Source organism: Phyllostomus discolor, chromosome 10 (genome assembly GCF_004126475.2).
Source record: "Phyllostomus discolor isolate MPI-MPIP mPhyDis1 chromosome 10, mPhyDis1.pri.v3, whole genome shotgun sequence".
Classification (NCBI taxonomy): domain Eukaryota; kingdom Metazoa; phylum Chordata; class Mammalia; order Chiroptera; family Phyllostomidae; genus Phyllostomus; species Phyllostomus discolor.
The window spans coordinates 86,874,259-86,898,380 of NC_040912.2; the positions used below are offsets into that span (position 1 = coordinate 86,874,259).

General features: G+C 41.1%; 2 protein-coding genes across 3 annotated transcripts in view; both read left to right on the forward strand.

Moving 5' to 3' along the window:
* Nucleotides 1-24,122, forward strand: part of LOC114508080 (olfactory receptor 13-like) — a 47,004-nt gene that overhangs the window by 19,999 nt on the left and 2,883 nt on the right. The window contains exon 1 of one of the 2 annotated variants that reach the window (XM_036010998.1): nt 15,462-15,814. The exons of the other annotated variant lie outside the window; for it this stretch is intronic. The gene's annotated coding sequence lies outside the window, so the exon portion shown is untranslated. Of the gene's footprint in view, nt 1-15,461; nt 15,815-24,122 lie in introns of those variants that run through there. 2 annotated transcript variants of the gene reach the window in all.
* Nucleotides 6,055-7,087, forward strand: LOC114508113 (olfactory receptor 2A25-like). Its single transcript, XM_028526120.2, has one exon. The coding sequence runs from the start codon at nt 6,055-6,057 to the stop codon at nt 6,985-6,987; it is 933 nt and encodes a 310-aa protein (XP_028381921.1). The 3' UTR covers nt 6,988-7,087.

A 24,122-nucleotide genomic window follows, 5' to 3' on the forward strand; every position in this document is an offset into this window, starting at 1 on the left:
ACAATAGTATAGTATTCATTGTAGTGACAAGATGATGACTGTTTATAACTTTTAAAAATTATGTTTTATGCTGTAGGAAGGTTTGGAGATGTCAGATCACTATTTTTACACCTGATATAATATAACCAGTAAGAGCTTGTACGCAAACTATGCTGAAATTAACATATATGTGAAAACTTAAAAAATAGAAGTAAATTCACTTACTAAAGTTTCTAAGATGTAAGAAAAACTCTCCTATTAAGGAATTCCAGCAAGATGGAGGAATAGGTGGATGCACCATGCCTCCTCGCACAACCAAGAATAGAACAACAATGATTTGCAGACAGAATATCACTCAGAACCGACAGAAGATTTATCTGATTGGAAGTCGGACAGCCAAGAAGTTGAAGTGGACCCGTACATCCAGGCTGGTAGGAGACGACGAGCCGGGCGGGCATGGGGCTGGCACGGGTCGGCGGCGCTCGGAGGTTGGGGAAAATTTGGTGAGAAATCGGCGCGACAGCCATCTGGGGTGTAAGAACGCAGCAGTGGTCCCTGAGTACGCAAGCTGTGGCTGGGGACCCAGTGAGGCAGCCATTGTGGACCAGGGCAGAGCTCGCAGCCCAGGATCCCAGAGAAGGGTCTGAGCCCAGGAGAATGGAACTACCGCCATTGTTCCCTCCCGCCCCCGCCCCCACCCGCACATATAATGTGCGGAATTGATTGATTTTGGGCGCAATTGATATGAAAGGATGCAGGTTACCATAAAAGAGATGCAGGAAGATATACGGAGGAGAGCCAATAGTGAAAGGAAGGAATCTGAGTCTCAAAACAATACAGTGGACCAGAAGGAAGATAGAATCAACCAAGCAGGAAAGCATGATGAAATAAGAATTCAAAAAATTGAGGAAAAGCTTAAGAGCATCCAGGACACCTTTAAACATTCCAACATCCGAATTATAGGGGTACCAGAATGGGAAGGAGAAAAGCAACAGATTGAGCACATATTTGAACAAATAATAAAGGAGAACTTCCCCAGTCTGGCAAAGGGAACAGTCTTCCAAGAAATCCAAGAAGCTCAGAGAGCCCCAAAGAAGTTGGACCCAAGAAGAAACACACCAAGGCACATCATAATTACATTAGCCAAGGTAAAAACGAAGGAGAGAATCCTAGAAGCAGCAAGAGATAAGGGGACAGTCACCTACAAAGGAGTTCCCATCAGACTGTCAGCTGATTTCTCCAAAGAGACCTTACAGGCAAGAAGGGGCTGGAAAGAAATATTCCAAGTCATGAAAGACAAGGATCTACATCCCAGATTGCTCTATCCAGCAAAGCTTTCATTTAGAATGGAAGGGCAGATAAAGTGCTTTTCAGATAAGGTCAAGTTAAAGGAGTTCATCATCACCAAGCCCTTATTTTATGAAATGCTAAAGGGACTTATCTAAGAAAAGAAGATAAAGAAAAGACATGTGTAGTAAAAGGACAGCAACCTCACAATTATTAACAACCACACCTAAAGCAAAACCAAAAGAAACTAAGTAAACAACTAGAACAGGAACAGAACCACAGAAATGGAGGTCACATGGAGGGCTAGCAGCAGGGGGGTGGGAGGAGGAGAGAGGGGGAAAAGGTATAGAGAATAAGTAGCATAGAATGTAGGTTGAAAATAGGGGAGGGCAAGAATAGTACGGGAAATGTAGAAGCTAAAGAACTCATAAGTATGACACATGGACATGAACTAAAGGGGAATGTGGGCGGGAGAGGGGGTACAGGGTGGAGGGGAAAGAAGGGGGGAAATGGGAGAACTGTAATAGCATAATCAATAAAATACATTAAATATATATGTATATGTATATATATATAAATAAAAGAAAAAATCTCCTATTTCATCTCTGTCTTTATTTTACATACTGTAGCATAAAAGATCATGAGCAAAACCACCCAACTCGTACTTACCTGCTGTGGGCAGCAGAGCTCACTGAATATGAAGAGCAGATGGGCTCTTATCACAACAGCTAACGTGTTTGTCAGTCCCTCACCCAGTGCTGTGCACTACACATCGATAGCACCTCACACACCACATCTCCTCCAGCCATCTTAACCAGTCCATGCAGAACGTCCCATTATCAGTCTGTGTTATGCCTGCATGTACCAGAGAGGAGCAAATGTCCAACTTTCACTGAGTCGCTGTCACTGCCCAGCCCTCCTTCCCTCTGGTTGTCAACCCTTATGGAGCAGCACAGGTTCTCCTCTGCCCCTGTGCACTGTCAGTGTGACACAGACGGGACCTTAGAGGGAAGGCCTATGGCTCCCAGTGCTGTCTGTGACTAGCTAGCACGTTTGCTTCAAGGTAAGGAATCAGCAAACCTCTCTGTGCATCACGGCTAAACCTCACCTGCCAGTTAGTGTTTTTAAAGTAATTCTTGTGTCTGTCCCTGAATGAACTCTCAGTATGAGTGATTTGGAGGTTGTTTTTATGGATAAACTTGAGACCCCAGAATCTGGTATCCAGCTTAAATTTTTTCTTAACCAAATTTGGACATCTGAACTGTTGATTGTTATTTTTAATCTTCACGGAAGGACATGCTTTCTGAATCTTTAGAGAGAGGATGGGAGGGAGAGAAGCAGAAAAGCATGTATGTGTGCCAACTGGGACCAAACCCTCAATCTAAATACAATATGGGCCCTGACCAGAGGCCAAAACCGGGAACTTCCTGTTTATGCTGCTGCAACTTAGTGAATCACACCAGCCAGAGTGGATTATTGATTTCAGTGGTTTCCAATTGCTTACGTTGTGTAGGTAGGGAGCTCTAAAGCCGACTGGGAGCCTGGAGCAGGGAAAAGGACCGTGCTCCTTCCTGTCTGCCTGCTGCTCTTGTCAGCCTTGCCCAACAGCTCCTGGCAGTGGCAGCAGAGACCCTCTGCCCAGCCTCAGGTACTCAGGGTCCCAGAACCAGCCTTGTCATTCCCTGCTGGGGCCACAGCGCTGCTGGGCCACCCCTTCTCCTCATAGGCTCAAGTCTAAACCCTGACTCTTCTGCTCTTCTGGATTCTAATCACCCAGCCTCTGCTCTGTGCCCTTGACCCTGGGGATAGCAGCTTCACACAGTTCTGCTTGTTCATCTGAGAGCTCTGTGTTTAGTGTTGTAGTTCCCCAGTATCCTTGTAACCATTGTGTGGTATGAAAGTCTCTCTACTATCGTACAACACCAGCAAGGCTTCTTCTCCCTGTTGGGTTCCCATCTGATTCAAAGAAAAGTATTAGAGGATACATGTTCCAGTCAGGTGTGAGACAAAACTCAGCCAAGACTAGAGATTGGGAAAAACCTGTGGGCCCATCTGCCCTGTGTACCACCCACTCCATTTGGAAGTTTAGTAGGTGGGGAAATGCAGTTCTTGCACCATAGTGAATGCAAGGTGTTGTCATTGTAATGTGTGAAGACAGAAACCATTCTAGAACTTCTAAATGGATGAACATACACCCCACAGTGAGTGAAGGAATCCCCAATGACACCATGTTGCCACGAGTGTCCCTGTGGAGAACAGCAGAGATGAGTCCCTGTGGAGCCCCTTTCCCCTGGACGGGAGCTGATGGCAGTGTGCCTGGCAGGTCCTTCTCCCTCCCTACACCAAACACTCAGCAGTATATTGAGAGGTGGTGGGGCTGAGCAGAGAATAAACCATCTCTTCTTGTTTGGGCAACTTTTCTCCTAAGAGATGCTTATGAGAAGGCAACACTAAGTCACAGATACTATTCTCCTTATTAGTGTGTTTTTGCTCAGCCAAAGTCACATTCAGCTGGTTCTCATTTTTAGCTGTAAGTCTGTGGTAAGTTTTGTGTGTTGTCCAGTCCTTGTTCACTACTCAATTTCATATAGGCTGTGATGAAAATTCACAGTGCAGAACTGAATTGTTATTGTTTGCCAGTGCTGGGTGCTGCTATTTACAGACTTAGCTAATAGGATCATTTAAGTCCCCATCTCGTTTAGAGACACCTGGTGTGGATCATTTACTTTGATACATTTAGTGTAAAATTCCTTGTTTAAATGATAAGATACATTAGTTGTGTGAGAGACATTCTTTGAAGCATTTCCATTGTCCTGTGAAAATCAGTCATTTTTTCATGACCTATTGGACCAAATTGACAAAAAAAGTAGCTTTTTACAGTGGGGTGTCCAGAAAGTCTTATTTTTGAAAGTTAATTTACACTTGATGAGTTAATTGAATATGATAATTATTAGGTTTTCAGTCTTTTTAACAGACTTGTCACTCTAAGCAGGTTTTATACACCAGCAGATAGGAATTGTCTTGTATGTCTCAGCCAAGACATGTGTATGAACATGGAATATGTTTAGTAAAAATCTGTGGATTTTCGCTTTGTGTGTTAGCTCTGTGCAGCAGATAGGAGGGAGATGAGATGACAGTCCCTGGTCCTTCTGCTTTAGTTTATTGTATCCTTCATCATAGGACATTTTAGAGATACCACTGCTGTCTTTCACCCCAAGTATGGCAACAAAGCTGAAATGAAAATGGCTAGCCCTTTTTGTACATTTAGGGCCAATGAGTCTTATAGTTAGAAGAGACCTGAGCATTTTTCTTGCTCGCCTTCTCCCATAACATGGGCATCCAAATCTCTGAGCTAAAGCATCCACTGACATGAAGTTCAGTCCCACTAAAACAACCAGTTTTCTTCACAAAGGTGATTCCAACGGTTATGACATTATTTCTTGGACTAGGATAAAATCATTTCCCAGTGTTTCTGCTGTGAACTCTGATTTTCCTTTGAAGCAGGGTGAAACCTTCACACTTTTGTTTATCAAACCTGGAAAATATTAACTTATGAGGAAATTTGAATGGAGAATTGATATATGACCACAATTACAAGTTTTTGTGAGATTGTTATTTTAGTGAAATTCAGAAGGATGCTGGACGGTAGAAGGATATGGAGTCAGAGAGACAAGGAAACAGAAGCAGGGGTTTGATTGTTATTTTCCAAACCTCAGAATTCCCACCCTTGGACAATTCCTTTTCTAAAGGTTGAAAACCCCAAGAAAGTAAAGATTTGTGATGAATAATGTTTTTATATGAGAGTTAAGCTATAAAATATGTTAAAGGTTCTAAGGATATGAGCATCTAGTTAAAGCTTTAGCTCTAGCCTTGGATATTGATCAGTAGTTTTAAATCCAATGCCATGAGCTGTCAAGAAATCATCCAAGCAGCATTTTACTAGTGAAGTAGAGTAGAAAATAATACAGAAAATAGCAAGTACCTTACAAAAAAGCACATAATAATAGTTCAAGTGACTATGTGTGCGTGGTGTGTGTATGTAACTATATACATACCATATACTTTATCCACACAAGCATAGATATGAATATTTATATAGGGATGAGTGTGTGATGAGTAATATCCAATCATGAAACAGCATGATCAGAGTAGAATGTGTGAGTACAAAAGTCAAAAAGCCAAGTTCTCTCCCTTAAATCGAGCTAAAGTTGTGGCAGTCTGCCTGCCATGCTCTCAATTTAATTCAAGATGATGCTGCCAGTAAAAATTACAAGGCTAACACATAAGGCATCTAATGAAGGCACGAATCTGTGAGATCCCCTCATAAGAGGATCTCCCACGGGTTCCTGGTCCTCATTCCCACCCTCACGTGTGGGTGCAGACCCAGTCCCACAGCCCCCTCCCCACGGTGGCTGTGTGTGCACTGTGGGTCGGGACTCATCCCAGGCCAGCCTCAGAAGCAATTGTGCTGACTGAGGAAGTGTCCACTGTTAGGGAGCCAGTAAGTGTGTTAATGTGTTAGGAACTGTGGTGGAAGTTTGGAAACAAACTTAAGATTTACTGAACACTGTAATAGAACACTAGCATTTGATTTTTTAGGGTGAAAAAATTCCTTCTGTGTCATTTTCCATGCATAGTATTCACTTTGTACCTGATGAATAGGATAGAAGTGTCACTGAAGTTGTTTTCTGAGGGAAGAATTGATGACACACAGAGGTCTACCATGTTAAACACATTCCTCAGGCACTCACAGTTGAACAGCTCTCTCCCTTATTCTTTCCCAGGAAAATGGGGGACAACCAGACTTCTGTCACAGAGTTCCTCCTGGTGGGATTCCCACTCAGCCCAAGGATGCAGCTGCTCCTGTTTGGGCTCTTCTCCCTGTTGTTCACCTGCACCCTGCTGGGCAATGGGGTCATCCTAGGGCTCATCTCACTGGCCTCCCGACTGCACACCCCCATGTACTTCTTCCTCTCCCAGCTGGCCACTGTCGACATAGCCTATGCCTGCAACACAGTGCCCCAGATGCTGGTCAACCTCCTGAGCCCAGCCCAGCCCATCTCCTTTGCTGGCTGCATGACACAGACCTTTCTCTCCTTGACTTTTGGTTACACTGAATGTCTTCTCCTGGTGGTGATGTCCTACGACCGGTATGTGGCCATCTGCCTGCCCCTTCGGTATTCTACCATCATGAGATGGAGAGTCTGTGTCACCATGGCAGTGGCCTTCTGGACTTCAGGATTCCTCATGACCCTAGTAGATATGTTGTTACTCCTACTGGTGCCTTTCTGTGGTCCCCAGAAAGTGAACCACTTTTTCTGTGAAATTCTAGCTGTTCTCAAACTGGCCTGTGCAGATACGCACTTTAACCAGGTTGTGATTGGGAGTGGGGGAGTGTTGGTGCTGGTCGGATCAGTGTCAGCAATTGTGGTCTCCTACGGTCACATTCTACATGCGGTCCTGAAGGTCCAGTCAGCAGAGGGGCGCTGGAAAGCTTTGTCCACCTGCTCCTCCCACCTCTGTGTGGTGGGGCTCTTTTATGGCACAGCCATTATCATATATGTTAGACCCCAACATGGGGACCCCCAGGAGCAGAAGAAATACCTCCCCCTGTTTCACAGCCTCTTCAATCCCATGCTGAATCCCCTGATCTACAGTCTGAGGAACAGGGAAGTCAAGGCTGCTCTGAGAAGGAGGCTGGAAAAGGGGAGACCTTTGTGAGAGCCTCACAGATAGAACATAACTGATCTTATGGGGACCTGAGAAGTCACCTCACCTGTGACTTACACAGGATACACAGAGATATTCTAGTTCCAGGGCATCCTTTACGTGTTCTTGAACTTCTCCTACTACTGCCTCCAGAGGAAGCCCATTTTGGTTCCTCCCCGCGCGGAGGACGCTGCACAAGGAAATGAGCCCCTCTTCCAGCTCTCTGCTTGGTACATGCACTTGTAATATGGTCATGCCGGATATTCTGAATAAGATGAAATAAATTTATATATTCCACTATCAGGATTTGTAGATAAAATTTTATTAAATAAACCAAGGTATTGGCAGACTATTTAAAATGTAGGAGTTGAGACTGATTACATAATAATCGAAATATTTTAAATTTAACAACTGTCATCTTCAAAAATTGGTCTACATTTAAAATATTTGGTTGTTTTCCTGCATATGTCTATGACACTGATGTTTTCTGAGGCATCAAGGACATAAATTAGGAAGAGCATGAGCCAGGACTTCAAGGGGAAGAGCATTAAGAGTAAAACTCTGATGGAACTAACAAGGAAAAGAGAACTCGCAAGGATGCCACGCTGAAACACACAGACCCATTTGGAAATTTCTCTGCTGTTGTGTTTCTATGCTTTTGCAGTGTAGGTGAAGATTTGGGATGCTGGAGATGAGAGAAAGAAGGCAGAATGGACATAGCTGAGAGTCCCTGGCAGAATTAACATTTTGTCTCATTGGTTCAGTCACTTGTCTCCTAGGGGAAATGACCAAAACTTAGAACATTCTCACAAATAAGGGCAGACTGTGTAATTGCTGTAATGAGTGTTGGACCAATGATACAAGACTATAAATTATCAGTAATACTGTGCTTTTTAAAGTAAGAGATATGAGGTGAGTTAAATAACCATATTAGTCAAACATCATGCCCTGGCTGGTGTAGCTCAGTGGATTGAGTGCAGGCTACAAACCAAAGCATTGCAGGCTTGATTCCCAGTCAGGGCACATGCTTGGGTTGTAGGCCGCGGCCCCCAGCAACTGCACATTGATGCTTCTCTCTCTCTTTCTTTCTCCCTTTCTTCCCTCTCTAAAAATAAATAAATAAAATCTTTAAAAAATAACCATATTAGTCAAACATCAAATCCAACAAAATGATGAAGTGATAGAAGACAGTTTAAGAGGTAGTGGGAAATGATGTATAAAGAGATTTTTTCAAAACTTTCCTCAAATAATATATGAAATTCAACCTGAACATTTAATATGGGACAAAGGGAAATATTTAGTTTTAAAATAATGTTTGTGTGTGTGTGTGTGTGAAGACTTTTTAAAGAGGAAAAATAAGGATTTCTTTCTTACACGGCATTTGTTCTGTAAGAAAGTCTGCTATGTAGATAGATATTACTACCTAAAAATAAATAAAGAGGTTAAAACCAATGATTTTGAACTTAAGAAAAGCTGGGATTTTTACTAAGTTCTGCTAGTTGCTAGATGTCCAAACTGAAGCATTATACTTAAATTGTTTGGGATTTACATTTACTATATATAAATAAATTCATTTAAGGTGTCTGCCTTAAGGGTTAAGCCCCAGAGTAATAGGTCTTGATGGATTCGTGAAACATGGTGAATGTAGAGATCTTCCTTTAGACAAAGCCTGAATGTTCCCACTTGTGTGTAGGTGTGGATCAAAACCTCCATGTTGGCCATGAGAAGCAGACACAGAGTGACTGAGGGAGTCTCCTGCAAGCTGGTCAGTGTTTTTAATAGAACGTGCTTTAGCATTTAGATATGAAATTGAAATGATTCCATGGGAACTTTGTTGATTGATTTCAGCACAATTTACAATAGCCAAGTGCTGGAAGCAACCTAAGTGCCCATGTGTAAATGAATAGATCACAAAACTATGGTGCATTTACACAATGGAATTTGATGCAGCAGAAAGAAAGAAAGAAGGAGCTCCTACCCTCTGTGACAGCATGGATGGAGCTGGAAAGCATTATGCTAAGCGAAATAAACCAGGTGATAAAAGACAAATACTGTATGATCTCACCTTAAACTGGAACCTAATCAACATATGAACAAGCAAGCAAAATACAACCAAACACATTGAAATTGAGAGCAGGCTGACAATGACCAGAGGGAAGAGGGGAGGGGATAATGGGGGGAAAGGGTGAAGGGTTTACAGGAACAATTGTAAAGGACACATGGAAAACAAGGGGAGTGGAAACATGGGAAAGAGGTGGGGAGGGCTGGGGTGGTGGGAGGGGGTTGGGGGAAAAGGCACAAAACTGTACTTGAACAATAAAAAAGTGTTTTTTAAAAAGAAATGTTTAGAGGAATTCATGTTCATTTTCCAAATCAGTTGCAAAAACAGTTGTCTAGTCATGAGGAGGGGATCACTCAAAGCTGTGAGTATGGTGATTCGGGGGCCACAGTAGATGTGGTTATGCAGGTTAGGTCATTCACTTATTGCTGCACTGTGCATGTTGGTCCACGTTAGTGTAAGCAGGTATTCCTTAAAAACAGAGAAAGTCAGCCCAGCTCCAGCAGCAGAGCAGCCCTGTAAGACCCCCTGGGGATGTGCTCACAGTGGGGAACAGGAGGAGACCTTTCTGAGACAGAAGGCTGCTGGCCCAGTCCCCTTTCAGGAATCCTTATTCAGCCTCCAGTTTCTAACTGGATGTCTCCTCTGAATGAAGTATCTTAACAACTTAGTTTCTTTCCCAAAGTGTTTTAAGAGTTTAAAGAAAAAAAAAAAAAGGACCAAGCATGAGCAGAACACAACATTTAAGTATCTTTGTAAACATTCTCAGACACTTTAAAAATAATTTCCCAAATAATCAGGACAAATATAATAGTAAATATTAAAATAAAAAAGATACAATTGGTTAATAAAATTATATAGATTTCAGCCCTGGCTGATATGGCTAAGTGGATTGAGTGCTGGCCTGTGAACCAAAGGGTCACAAGTTCAATTCCTAGTCAGGGAACATGCTTGGGTTGCAGGTTAGGTTCCAGATAGGGGGCACACGAGAGGGAACCATACATTGATATTTCTCTCCCTCTCTTTCTCCCTCCCTTCCCCTCTGTCTAAAAATAAATAAATACATTTTTTAAAAAATTAAAGTATATAGGTTTCCGCTGTACATCTCTGTAGTATGTTATCTGTACATTGTAATGTGTGTTCACCACGCTAAGTCAAGTCTCCTTCCATCACCCTTTATTCCCCCTTTACCCTCTTCTCCCTCTCCCACTCCCCTCTCCCTCAGGTCATCACCATACTGTTGTCAGTGGCTATGGCTTTGATCTATTTATTTATTTTTGCTTAATCCCTTCAACTTTTTCACCCAGCCCCCTAACCCTCTCTCCTCTGACACCTCTCAGTCTGTTCTCTAACAAGTCTTGTTTCTATTTTATGGTAAAGATTTGAGAAAATAGGTAATACCACACAGTGCTTATCTTGCCCAGGACAATTTGGTACATAAGAGCAGAGATGAACACCAGAAGTTTATTTTGATCCAGTAATTCCTATTTAAACAATTTATTCCAGGAAATAATTAGGTGAGCAAAGATTCCTCTTTGTAGTGTTAGTTTGTTGTAGTTAAATATTGAAAACATCCAAGATTTCCAATACTAGGAGACAGGTAAAATACATATTTATACACAATGTGCATATGAAATAATATCTTCTTCAAATTCAGTTTTTGTTGTATATTCATTGGCTTGCAATAAATTTACAATTCATATTAAACGAAAAAAAGATTACTCATACCACATGTATAATATGCAATTATTGAAAGAAATCTCACAGCAATAATAAAGAAAATGTTTTTCTTCCATGTGCATATTTCACTTTTCAAATCCAAATATGATGAATTGTCTCTATAACAAATATACATATATAATGTATTGTCTATTTAACTTGTATAAAAATTTTGAAAATTATAGTTCTAAAAGCAGAAAATCTATGAAACAAGTAGAGGTTTATAAATCTGAGCATGTATGGACAAGAAAAGACTAAGGACTGGAATAAGGGAGAATCCAAGAAAATAGGAATGGAGGCATGCATTAAAGAAGAAGACAAGACATTTGGAAAAGGACGGGGGTGGTAAGCGTCCCATGACAGAACACAAGCCGGAAAGTGGAGCGGGAGGGAGGGGCAAGGGTGAGGAACGTGCGTCACAGGAATAACTCGTGTCTGTGGGCGGGGCCTGAGACGGGAGCCGGCACCCTTGCAGTGCAGCTGTGTTTGCATCAAGTGCTCCTCTGTGAGGGGAATCAGCAGGCATCTGACTCCCTCCCCGGGTAGGTTACCTCTGGGATTTCTAGAATAGAAACCGTGGCAATACAGCAGAGTGGCCGTCCTGAAAACCATGTTAGGACAAAGCACCTAAAACTACTGGATAGAACATTTTAAAAATCATAAATCTTAAATGTATAACTGTGCTTGAAAGAGAGTAAGGCAAACTCTCCAAGGACAAGAAGGAGGCAGAATCAGGAACCGAATGGGGAGATCTGCGGCCAGCACCTGGCTTCAAGTCCCTTTCAGTCCCTAAGGTCCCAGGTTGAAATGATGGCAATGGCCTATGAGACCAGGCCTTCCCTCATGCAGGGCGGGGAACTAGAGTACAGGTGCCCTCATGGAACTGGGTCCTCCCTGTAGTACCATGAGGGATACAGCAATAATAATAATAATAATTTCTGACTGCTCCGTGGGAACCTTTGAGGTCAGAGGTCAATGAGCAGTATCCGCAAAGTGGTGAAAAAATAGCTGTCAATTCAAAAGTTTATATACAGGAAAATATGCTTCCAACATTAAGATGAAATGAGCATGTTTTCAAACAGAAACACAAGTCAAAAATAAAACAAGCAAACAAACCCAAGCAACCAACCCAAGTCTTTATGGTCGGCAGGACTGCATGCAAATGACACTGAAGGGTATCATCTTTTTTCTACCTAAAGCAACAATTCCTGTTGATAATGGTTAATAAATAAGTATTTTTTCTGAGTTTTAGGAATATTTACTTTATCATTGGTTTTCAGAAATGTCACTGTAATACTGCAGGATCGTGGTGTTTATGTAAATGTATCCTACTTGTGATTTGCTGAGATTTCTGTGCTCATGGGAGCATATCCCTCATCACAGTTGGGAAATTCTCACAAATAACATCCTCAGTATTATCTGTTTCCCCATTTAATGTTTCTTTCTTCTTGAGTATCTGTTAGAACACTTTTTAGAACTTTTAAGACATCTTTCTGACTCAACTTCAGTTTTTTATTTTATGCCTGTATATAATAATTTTCTCTTAATTTTCATTTGAGTTCATTGGTCCTGCTGTTTGTTGGGCACAGCCCTCTGTTGTATTTGATGTTTTCTTAATTGAAGTCATTACATATTGCTGTTTAAGAATGAATCATTGTTTTCTTGCAGATTGTAAAACTTCATTGAAATATTTTATTTTTCAATTTTTATGACTTTGTTTCCCTTTTTGACATAAATTACAGTTATCTGAAGTCTTTTTTTACTGGTGTTCTATTTCACTTGTCCCAATTTTCTCTTGTTGCTCCCACAGTCAGTCCCCACCCTGGTGTCCATATCCATGGGCCACTTATACCTGTTCCTTAACCTTCTTTCTCCTTCCCTACTTATCACCCTCCCGCTTTCCCTCTTGTCACTGTCAGTCTGTTCCTCGTTTCCATGCCTCTGGTTCTATTTGTTTGTTTGTTTGTTTTGTTTGTTTTGTTCATTAGGTTCCCCTTGTAGGTGACATCATATGGGATCTACCCTTTACTGCCTGGCTTATTTCACTTAGCATGATACTCTTCAGTTCCATCCATGTTGTCATAAAATGTAGTAGTTTGTTCTTTCTTTCTGCTGCATAGTGTTCTGTTGTGTAAATGATGGCCAGTTTTTTGATCCACTCAATTACTAATAGGCAATAGGCTGTTTCCAGCACTCAGCTATTGCAAATAACACTGCTGTGAACATTGGGGTGCATGGGTTCTTTTGAATTGGTGTTTCTTGGTTCTTAGGGTGTAATCCCAGCAATGGAATCACTGGATCAAAATACAGTTCCATTTTTAATTTTTTGACAAAATTCCACACTGTTTTCCACAGGAGCTGCACAAGTTTGCATTCTAACCAACAGTGCACTAGGGTTCCCTTTTCACCACATCCTCACTAGCACTTTCTATTTGTTGATTTGTTAATGATGGCCATTCTGAATGGTGTGAGGTGGTATCTCCTTGTGGTTATAATTTGAATCTTTCTGATGGCTACTGATGTTGAGCATCCTTTGATATGCCTATAGGCCCTCTGTTTGTTCTCCCTGTACAAGTGTCTGTTCAGGTCCTTTGCCCATGTTTTCATTGGATTGTTTGCCTACCCGGTGGTGAGTTCTTTATATATTTTGGAGATCAAAGCCTTGTCTGAAGTATCATTGGCAAATATGGTTTTTTTAAAAGATTTTATTTATTTATTTTTAGAGAGGGAAGGGAGGGAGATAGAGAGAGAGAAACATCAATGTGTGATTGCTGGGGGTCATGGCCTGCAACCCAGGCATGTACCCTGACTGGGAATCCAACCTGCAACACTTTGGTTCGCAGCCAGTGCTCAATCCACTGAGCTACACCAGCCAGGGCTAGCAAATATGTTTTTCCATATGGTTGATTTCCTTTTCATTTTGATGATATTTTGTTTAGCCACACAGAGCTTTTTAATTTGATGTAGTCCCATTTGTTTAATCTTTCCTTTATTTCCCTTGGGTAGAAGGATATATCAGCAAAAATTTTGCTGCATGGATATGTGAAATTTTACTGCCTACATTTTCCTTGAAGACTTTTATGATGTCACAGCTTATGTTTAAGTCTTAGGTCCATTTTGAGTTAATTCTGATGTGTGGTTTACTAGGTGGTCTAATTTCATTTTTCTTTGCATGTAATGTTTCAGTTCTCCCAACATTATTTGTTGAAGATGCTATTTTTCCTCCATTTTATGCTCCTGCCCTCTTTGTCAAATATTGTTAACCAAAGAGACATGAATTTATTTGTGGGCTCTCTCTTCTGTTTCACTGATGTATGTATCTGTTCTTATGCCAATGCCAGACTGATTGCAGTAGCCTTATAATTCAATTTGATATAAGATATTGTGATCCCTCCTACTTTGTTATTCTTTCTCAAGATTGCTGAGACTATTTTGGGTTGTTTTTGTTTCCATATATATTTTTGAAATATTTGTTCTAAATCTGTGAAATATGTCATTGGTGTGTTAATAGAGATTGCATTGGATCTATGGCTTGCTTTCGGTAGTGTGGACATTTTATTGATGGTAATTCTTCCAATCCGTGAACACCATATATGCTTCCATTTATTTGTATCTTCCTTAGTTTCTTTCTTCAGTGTTGTGTAGTTTTCTGAGTACAGGTCCTTTACCTCCTTGGTTCAGTTTATTCCTAGGTACTTTGTTTTTCTTGTTGCTACAGTAAAGAGGATTTTTTTTTTGCTAGTTTCTGTTTCTGATATTTCATTGTTGGTGTACAAAAATGCTTTCAATCTGAATATTGAGTTTGCATCCTGCTATTTTGCTCATTAGGTTCAATATTTTTTTGGTGGAGAGTATATGATTTTCTATGTACACTATCATGTCATCTGCAAACAATGAAAGTTTTAATTTTTCCTTTCCAATTTGGATGTCCTTTATTTTTTTTCTTGTCTGATTACTGAATCTTGAACTTCTGATACTATGTTGAATGAAAGTGGTGAAAGTGGACACCTTTGTCTTATTCTTGATCTTAGTAAGAAAGCCTTAAATTTTGCCCATTGAGTGAGGTGTAGGCTGTAGATTTCTCATATATGGTCTTTATTATGTTGAGGTATGCTTCCTCTATTCTCACTTTGCTGGGTGTTTTTATCATAAATGAGTACTGTACTCTATCAAATGCTTGCTCATTGATATGATCATTTGATTTTTATCTTTCATTTTGTTTATGTTGAAGTCCTTATTTGTTCCTTTTATTGCCTGTGTTATATCTGGAATTCTGCTGTTGCCTATTATGCTATACTCCTCTAAAAATTATTGAGGTTTTGTGCATCTCCCCTGAACAAGCACTTTCTATGGGACGTCATCACTCCCAGTGACTTAATATATTTTATATGCTCCTAGCACATAATTTAATCTCTCATGCCAGGCCTCCTCCCAAATTGCAGTGTTTGAGATTCGTGTTTACTATTGCACACCATTTGTGCACAGCAGTGCCCACTGAATCCAACCTCAGCATAGCAAACTCAGTGTCCTTGAAGTGACCTAACGGGCACTAAATATAAGGAAATAGGCTTTGATCTCTCTGGGTTTCCCAGGAAAAATGGCACAATGCAGCAGACCAAGATGGTTCACTCCCTCAGGGGGAAGCAGTCCTTTGAGGTGCTCACCTTAACAAGCTCCACAGTGGCCACACACACCACATCATGAAGCTTAAACCATTCTCCTCGGAAGTACAGAGGTGGGCTCCACCTCAGATCAGCTGCTCAGAATCCAGATACTTAGGTACTGTGGAGATTGTGCTGTGACACATCCTGTAACATCTGACTTGTCTACCTGTTACCTTTTCATGCCAGGATCCTGCTGAGTAGGATCACCCCTATCATTTCTCCTGAATTCTCTCTTCTGTAATAGTACCACACATACAGTCACTCACACACTCACACTCACTCATACTCTCAGTTAGAAAGCTGGAGTCAAGAGAAGAAGGTCAGGATTGTTCTGCTTAGTAGGAAAGGCATGGAATGGTGGGAAGACGCTTTGTAATTTGTTCCCTGGACTCCACAGGTATGTGTCTGGAGAATGGGTGGGCTTTAGGTGGTCAGAGTGTAAAACCCTCTTATTTAGAAGCCTCTTTTGAGCTCCTCTGTGTCCTGTTCTTGTGTTCAGGACAGGAAGGGCATCTGTGACTCATCACCCAGGGAGCCCACCTCAGGCAGTAGGTGCTTCAGCTGCAACCTCTCCCCTTCCTGGCATTCACACACCCTATGAAAAAAAACCATGCACAGTACCCTCCTACAGACGAATCATTATATATAAACTGGTTAATGACTAACAGAAGAGCAGGACAAAAGGTTGGCCAAAGTCCTCAGGGTTAGGTGAAGGGAAAGACATCTTTCTGAAGACCCTTTCCTTGCACTATGCCATGGTGGGGGTGCTCAGAGTAACATCTGACACCCATGCTGTCAAAGCCTAGGTTTCTCACTCCTCTTAGTCAGAACGCCTCCCTGGTCACATTTCTGGGGAGGGCCTGGTTCCACTACATGTCCCTGTTTCATGGTGCATGAGAGGGGCATGAAAGCCATATAATACTGTTGCCTCCTTTTACAGTGGAAGGTGAAGCTGGAGCTGTTACACAATTTCTCATTCATGTCTTCCTATGTGAGAACTATCTGCTTCTACCACCTCCTGGAAAAACTTCCTTTTCTTTGTTGCCCTGTACAGAGGTGCTGACATATGGCAACCAAAATATCCTACAAGAATTTGATAAAAACTCCCATTGTATTTTTCTTGTTTCAGTGAAGCTGGTAGAGGCGGCCGATTCGCTTTTCCTGATTCGGTGTTTCGGGCTTGCTGTCCATGGATGGCTGCCCTGATCCCAGGGAGACCCATTGTCAGGTCCTAGAATGGGATTATGTGGCTGACAGTGCCACTCACCCGAGTTTAGGAAAAGTATTAGCTGGTGGAATACGGTAAATCTGTTCTACTAGGAAAACAACTTCTCTGCCTCACTTCTCTACCTGGCATAGGAATCCATGAAAACATGTGCTCTACACAAAATGGTAAACGTAAATGCATTCCTACTCTGTTTACTTTTTAAGTCACTTTGAGAAGTGGTGTTCAAAACTACTGATGCTGAAGTGAAAATGTGTTGTTCTTCAACTTTAAAAGTAGAGGAACAAACGTGAGAGAAGCCAGCCTGTGCGTGCAAAGTTGTCATGAGACAGTCTGTTCTTTGTCTGGATCTCTCTGAGAAATGCTGCTACTCTGTGACTCCCTAGCTGTATCCTGGAAGGTGTGTTCATCTTTCATATTTGGAACGAAACCCCACCTGAAATTTATCTTGGACCTCATGTGTGGTGGTCAGGTTAGAGTTTTCTCCGTGGATAGCTGCGGGACCACAATGACTTCCCTGAAAACACTGGCACCGCCTTTGTGTGTCTGAACTTCGAGTCACCCAAGCTGCTGCATTGCTTTCTTGGTTTATCTTTGCCCCAGTCCTCCAGTGATTTATTTTGTGTTTATGATAAATGTTACTAGTCAATAGTTTAAGTCCTCTTCCTTCATTCTCTTTTCTGAAGGTCTTTTGGCTATCCTTGACCTTTTGCATTTTCATAGGTGACATTTAGGAAAAGATTGTGAATTTACACACGATAAAAACAGCTGCTAGGAGTCTGGCTTGATTTTCATTGGGTGTATAGGCCAAATCAGAGAGATTTTGAATCTATAAATATTTCCCAGTCCTTTGACATATATACATTTTTTATTTTGCACATTGACCTTGAATCCAGTGTTTTTATAAATTTGCTTATGAATTTCAGTAGTTCACCTGTAGAAGCTTTTTCTTTGTAGGCAATTGTGTTTTGTGAATACTGACATTTTATATTCTGCATTTCAATTCTTATGGCCTTCATTTCTTTTTGTCTTGTAGTTGGTTAGTTATTGAGTCAACATTCAATAGATATTGTGTTAGTGGAATACATTTTCTAACTCAGAGAAAAAGCTTTTAATATCTCACCGTTAAATATAATGCTTCTGAAGTTTCGGAGGAGAAAGTGATTAAAAGTATCACTTCCACTTTGTATTTAAAATTTGTAGGGACTAGATCCTGAATTTTGTTTTTGGTGGAATGTTCCTTTTATTACTATTGTATAGTAGTTCCCATATGGGCATAAATGTTTTGAAGTGATATCAGTAATGCTACTACCAGTTTTTTTATGACTAGTCATGTTTTTTTATAATTTCATCTTTAATTTTTGGGTGTGTGTGCAAATGTGTGTGTGAGAGAGAGAGAGGGAGGGAAGGAGGGAGAGGGGATGAAAGAGGGGGAATTTAGGTATATTGAGTATCCCTTTTGTAAAGATTTTGTACCTTGATTTTTTCCCTCATATTCCTATTATCTCTGTGTTTCCGTGTCTTACATTAGTGTGGTAATTGGTATACATATATTTATTAATACCAGCTCTTTTGTGTTGTCTATTGGAAGATTTAGTTGCCTCTGTATTTCTCCTTTGTTGCTTTCTGCCTGCTTTTGGCTTAATCATGCTTTGAGTTTCTTTCACTTGTCATGTGATTTTGAAAACCATATTTTTTATGTCTATTTTTGATGAGGTAGATTAGGTGGTAACATCCCAGTTGAGGAATTACACTAACAAATGTAAAGTCACTCGGGGTTCCAGGTCTCATCAAGAGTCTTAGCAGTCTTTACTGATCAGATGTCTCTTCCTCTGTTTTCTTATTAATTCCAAAAGGTTTAATTGTATCTTTTTAAAATACTACAGTAATTATTTTAAGTCAATAGGTATAAAGTTTGCCAAGATAGTTTTCAAATTATGTTTCTATATTGTTTTCATGTATTGCTTTACCTGTGGGTTCACTGGGATTCATATTGAGGAATACACTTTATTTATACACGGAGGATCTGTAGGGCCTCATACTTCCATATTTGCATATTTAATAATGCCTCAATTTGCTCTCATACACTCAGGAGTTCTCTTGACGATATCAAAATGTAAAACAGCAGCTTACCCCTTGTTGGAACACTGAAGACAGTATCTGATTGCCTTCAGACCCTTTCCTATTGATGAGAAGTCACCATCAGCTGGGTGGTTGTTCCTGTGAGTGTAATTGTATTTTACCTTTGGTAACTTTTAATTTTTCTCTTAATACTACAAAATATAGATTGTGTAGGACGGTCAAACAAACACTGCTTAAGAGGCAAATTAAATTGCAGCTTCCATGAAATACTGTAACACTGATGAAACAGTAAAGGGATTCTAACGGATCAAACAAAACAATTGACGTAGAAAAAATCCACTTAAAAATCTTAGAAAGCAAAAATAAAGTTACTTAAAAATGTTTTGTAAACTAGGCAAATGAGACAAATATCAACAAGGTGTCAGTCATAGAATAAGTGTGCAATTAGAATATAGCTGTGAAATGTCTAGAACAGCGAGAAGACAGCAAAAGAGAAAACAATCTGAGAGGGTAATCAATTAAGAGACATGAGAGAGGTTCATTGACTACATCACTGTTTGAATGGATGTTCCAGAAGGTGTAGACACAGTGAAATGTAGGGAATGGAAGAAAGACAATAGTCAAAGAGTTCATTGTTAAGAAATTCCATTTATTTAGAATTTATACTTTATATCTTCTATTCCATCCTCAGAGTACATTTTCTACTTAAAGATTTATGTCATCTTTAGTTATAAAAAGTTTTGAGTATACATTTATCTTTCTTTATTGCACTCACTAAACAAAAAGATTTTTCGCAAATTAAGAACTTTAGTCTGCTTTCAATTTTGTGATGTTTTTTTGGTTAAGTCTCTTCAAATACTGTTTCTTTACCATTCTCTTTATCTTTTGCTCTGGAAATTTTATAATATCTAAGTTTAGTCTCTCAATCTAGTATTTGGGTCTCTAAACGGCACTTTCAAAAGTGTATCCTTGTGTCTGTGTGAGCCCCAGCACAGGTGCTTGGGTTCGGGGAACCGTGTTGGTGCCCCATCTCCCATAACTTTCCTGGACTCCACACAAGCTGAGTTCCAGGTATGACACTCTGCTTTCATGATGGGGGGTGCCATGTGTCTGATTCATTCCTGGTTTATGAAACAATTGTCCCATTTGAAACTCTGGCTGTGTAGTTGGGGGTTTGCATTTTATATGGTGATCTGTCGTGTTCATGGGTTTCAGGTAGAGGAGAACTGAACAATTCACTCTGAGCATCCATCTTTTCTTAAAACTGTGGAACACAACCAATCATGCAAGTGCCACGATAAAATTAGGTGTCGCTCCCCTTCAATTTCTGGGAGAAAACAGAGATTCGTGGAAGTTGTGGCAAGTGAAAAGGGATCGGCCTGTCTCTCTTCATTAGCTTCAGCTGGCTATTGCTCATAGTGTATTCCAAGGACTATCAAATCTTCTATTTATTTTATGGAAGCCAGAGACCCTAATTTTTCTGTGAAATATCTCAATTTTTAACATTGGTTAACATCTAAAGTTTTTAAGTATCTCTAAAGCCAAATTTGCAGATCAGCATCACAGGACTGTGGGTGGGACTGAATCCATGACTTACTGATTTGTGGCTTTGGGCATAAGTCCTGACTCTGTGTGAGCATACCATTTCTTTTTTTCCTATTCTACTTCTCAGCTCTGAAGTTTCTGTCGTAAGCCTCAAGTTTGTTGTGTTGCATGATGCAGAGATATTTCATATGAAAATTACAGATTCCTATTGGGGAGTGAACGAGCAGGCTGAGTGAAGGAACACAAATAATGCAGGGTGTGTAGGGGAAAGGGGAGAAGGAGAAACCTGCAGACAGTGTGGGAGCCGTGCTCACTGCTCACAGCCTTGGGGGCAAGCTGCTGAGCCAGAAGCTTGCAAAGGGCGGAGCTGGGCATTGGGTCTCCGAGAAACAGTTTGGGCTGTGTGTGGTCCCCAGGAACTTTTGAGTGTTGGGCTGTGAATGATGTAGATGTACAGACTGTTTACATATTCTCCAGTGTCTTTCACCAGCACTTTCACCTGGTTCGTCCAGGTCTGTGTCATTTCCCTCATGAGAAGGCTTGTCCTGACACAGGACATTTTATCAGACCCTGTAGGTGACTAGTAGAGTGTAGCTGGCTCCCCTCCCTTGGAGGCAGATTGACTTTCACTGATTCCTTCTAGTTTTCCAACACAGTGGTCGGGGATGTGCCCACAGACTTTAGGTGGCCTCTGAGGGTGTTACCATAAACTGTATGTTCTATCCCACTTGAGGTGAGGGTGGCCACTTGCTTCCAGAGTCTTTCTCCATCTCACACTGAGAGCGCACAGGGGACTTGATCAGAGGAGTAAGTGTGTGCCCTTCCCTTGGGGAGTAGTGATACTCAGTGCAACTCTCTTTTTTCCCCTTTGAAATTGTCTTTAACATGAAAGTTGTAAACAAAATTTTAACACAAGGATAAATTGGTCAAATTATTTCACATTAACTCAATCAGCTGTTTATACAGTCATTAAAATGATAGAGAGATTTTACAGATATATAGGAATGAATTATTATAAGATTTAAAGGGAAAATATGAACCAATAATTTCAAATGTTACGTAACTGCAGTTATGGTACATATATATGCAGTAAATAGTGAAATCTATGACATAGAGTAGTATAGTCCTGGTTGCACAGTGGCAGGATGATGACTGTTTACAACTTTTAAAAATTCAATTTCATGATGTAGGAAGGTCTGGAGATGTCAGATCGCTGGTGAGAAATAATCTAACGAATACTATCTGGTACACCATCTAAACTTAAATTAACATATATATAAAAATTTAATATATGGAGACAAATTTATCTACTGAATTTCATAAAATGTAAAAAACCTCTTAAATTTTATCTCTGCCTTTATTTAAATACTATAGTGTAAGAGATCATTTTAAAAAGCCACCCAACTCTTACCTACCTCCTGTGGGCAGCAGAGCTCACTGAATATGAAGAGCAGATGGGCTCTTATCACAACAGCTAACGTGTTTGTCAGTCCCTCACCCAGTGCTGTGCACTACACATCGATAGCACCTAACACACAACATCTCCTCCAGCCATCGTAACCCGTCCATGCAGAACGTCCCATTATCAGTCTGTGTTATGCGTGCACGTACCAGAAAGTAGCAACTGTCCGACTTTTACTGAGTCACTGTCACTGCCCAGCCCTCCTTCCCTCTGGTGTCAACCCTTATGGAGCAGCACAGGTTCTCCTCTGCCCCTGTGCACTGTCACTGTGATGCAGACTGGACCTTAGAGGGAGGGCCTGGGGCTCACAGGGCTGCCTGTGACTAGCTAGCATGTTCGCTTCCAGGTAAGGAATCAGCAAACCTCTCTGTGCATCACAGCTGAATTTCATCTTCCAATTAGTATTTTTAAAGTGATTCTTGTGTCTGTCCCTGAATGAACTCTCAGTATGAGTGATGTAGAGGTTGTTTTTACTGATAAAATTGAGACCCCAGCATATGGTATCCAGCTTACAACTTTCCTTAATCAAATTTGCACATTTGGACTATTGATTTTTATTTTTAATCCTCAGCCAGGGACATGCTTACTGAATTTTTAGAGAGAGGGGATGGGAAGGAGAGAGGCAGAGAGACATAAATGGGAGAAACATCCATTGGTTGCCTCCTGTATGTGTACTGACTGGGAACAAACCCCCAACCTAGGCATATATGGGCCCTGACCAGGATTGAACCTGGGAACTTTCTGGTTATGGGACAATCCTTCAACCTACTGAGCCAACCAGCCAGGGCAGATGATTGATTTCAGTGGCTTCCAATTGCTTGTGTTGTGTACTTAGGGAGCTCTAAAGCAGACTGGGAGCCTGGAGCAGGGAACAGGACCTTGCTCCTTCCTGTCTGCCCACTGCTCTTGTCAGCCTTGCCCAACAGCTCTTGGCAGTGGCAGTGAAGCCCCTCTGCCCAGCCTCAGGTACTCAGTGTCCCAGAACCAGCCTTGTCATTCCCTGCTGGGGCCACAGTGCCCCGGAATGCCCCTTCTCCTCATAGGGTCAAGTCTGAACCCCAACTCCTCTGACCTATGGATTCTAATCACTCAGCCTCTGCTCTGTACCCTTGAACCCTGGGGATGGCAGCTTCACTCAGTTCTGCTTGTTCATCTGAGAGCTCTGTGTTTCCTGTTGCAGTTCCCCAGTGTCCTTGTAACCTTTGTGTGGTATGAAAGTCTCTCTACTATCGAACCACACCAGCATAGTTTCTGTTCTTTGTTGGATGTCAATCTGATTCGAACAGAAAAAATATACAGGATACATGTTCCAGTCCGGTGTGAGAGAAAACTCAGCCAAGACTGAGGATAGGAACAACCTTTGATCCCCAGCTGCCCCATGTACCACCTACTCTGTTTGGAGGGTTAGTAGGTTGGAAAATTGAGTTCTTGAGCCATGGTGAATGCAAGGTGTGGTCATTGTAATGTGTGTAGGAATTCTAGAAATCATTCTAGAGCTCCTAAGTGGATGAACACAGACCCCACAGTGAGTGAAGGAATCATCAACACCACCATCTTGCCACAAGTGTCCTGTGGAGAACAGCAGAGATGAGTCCCTGTGGAGCCTCTTTCCCCTGGACAGGAGCTGATGGCAGTGTGCCTGGCGGGTCCTTCTCCCTCCCTACACCTAACACTCAGCAGTATATTGAGAGGTGGCGGGGCTGAGCAGAGAATAACCATCTCTTCTTGTTTGGTTCACACCTCCTCCTAAAAGATGCTTGAGATGGCAATTTCAACACTAAGTCACAGATACTATTCTCCTTATTAGTGTGTTTTTGGTTAACCCAAGTCACATTCAGCTGGTTCTTTTTTAGCTGTAAGTCTGCGGCAAGTTTGTGTCTTGTCCAGTTTGGTCGCTACTCAATTTCAGACAGGCTGTGATGAAAAACCACAGTGCAGAAGAGAATTGTTATTGTCTGTCAGTGCCAGGTGTTTCCAAATTATAGGCTTAGCTAATAGGATCATTTAAGTCATCAGGTCACCTAATGTGGATCATTTACTTTGATACATTTAGTGTAAAACTCCTTGTTTAAATATTAAGATACATTAGCTGTTTGACAGATTTGGTTGAAAGTTAGTCCATTGTCCCGTGAAATTCAGTCATGTTTTCATGAAATAATGGACCAAACTGACCACAAAATAAGTTTGTTACAAAGAACATCCTGACGATTTTATTTTTGAAAGTGAACTTCTACTTGGCGAATAGTTTGAATGTTAGAATTATCATTTTTTGAGTCTTTTTAACAGACTTGTCACTCCAAGCAGGTTATATACACCACCAGATAGGAATTGTCTTGTATGTCCTCAGCCAAGACATGTGGATGAACATTGAGTATGCTTAGTAAATATCTC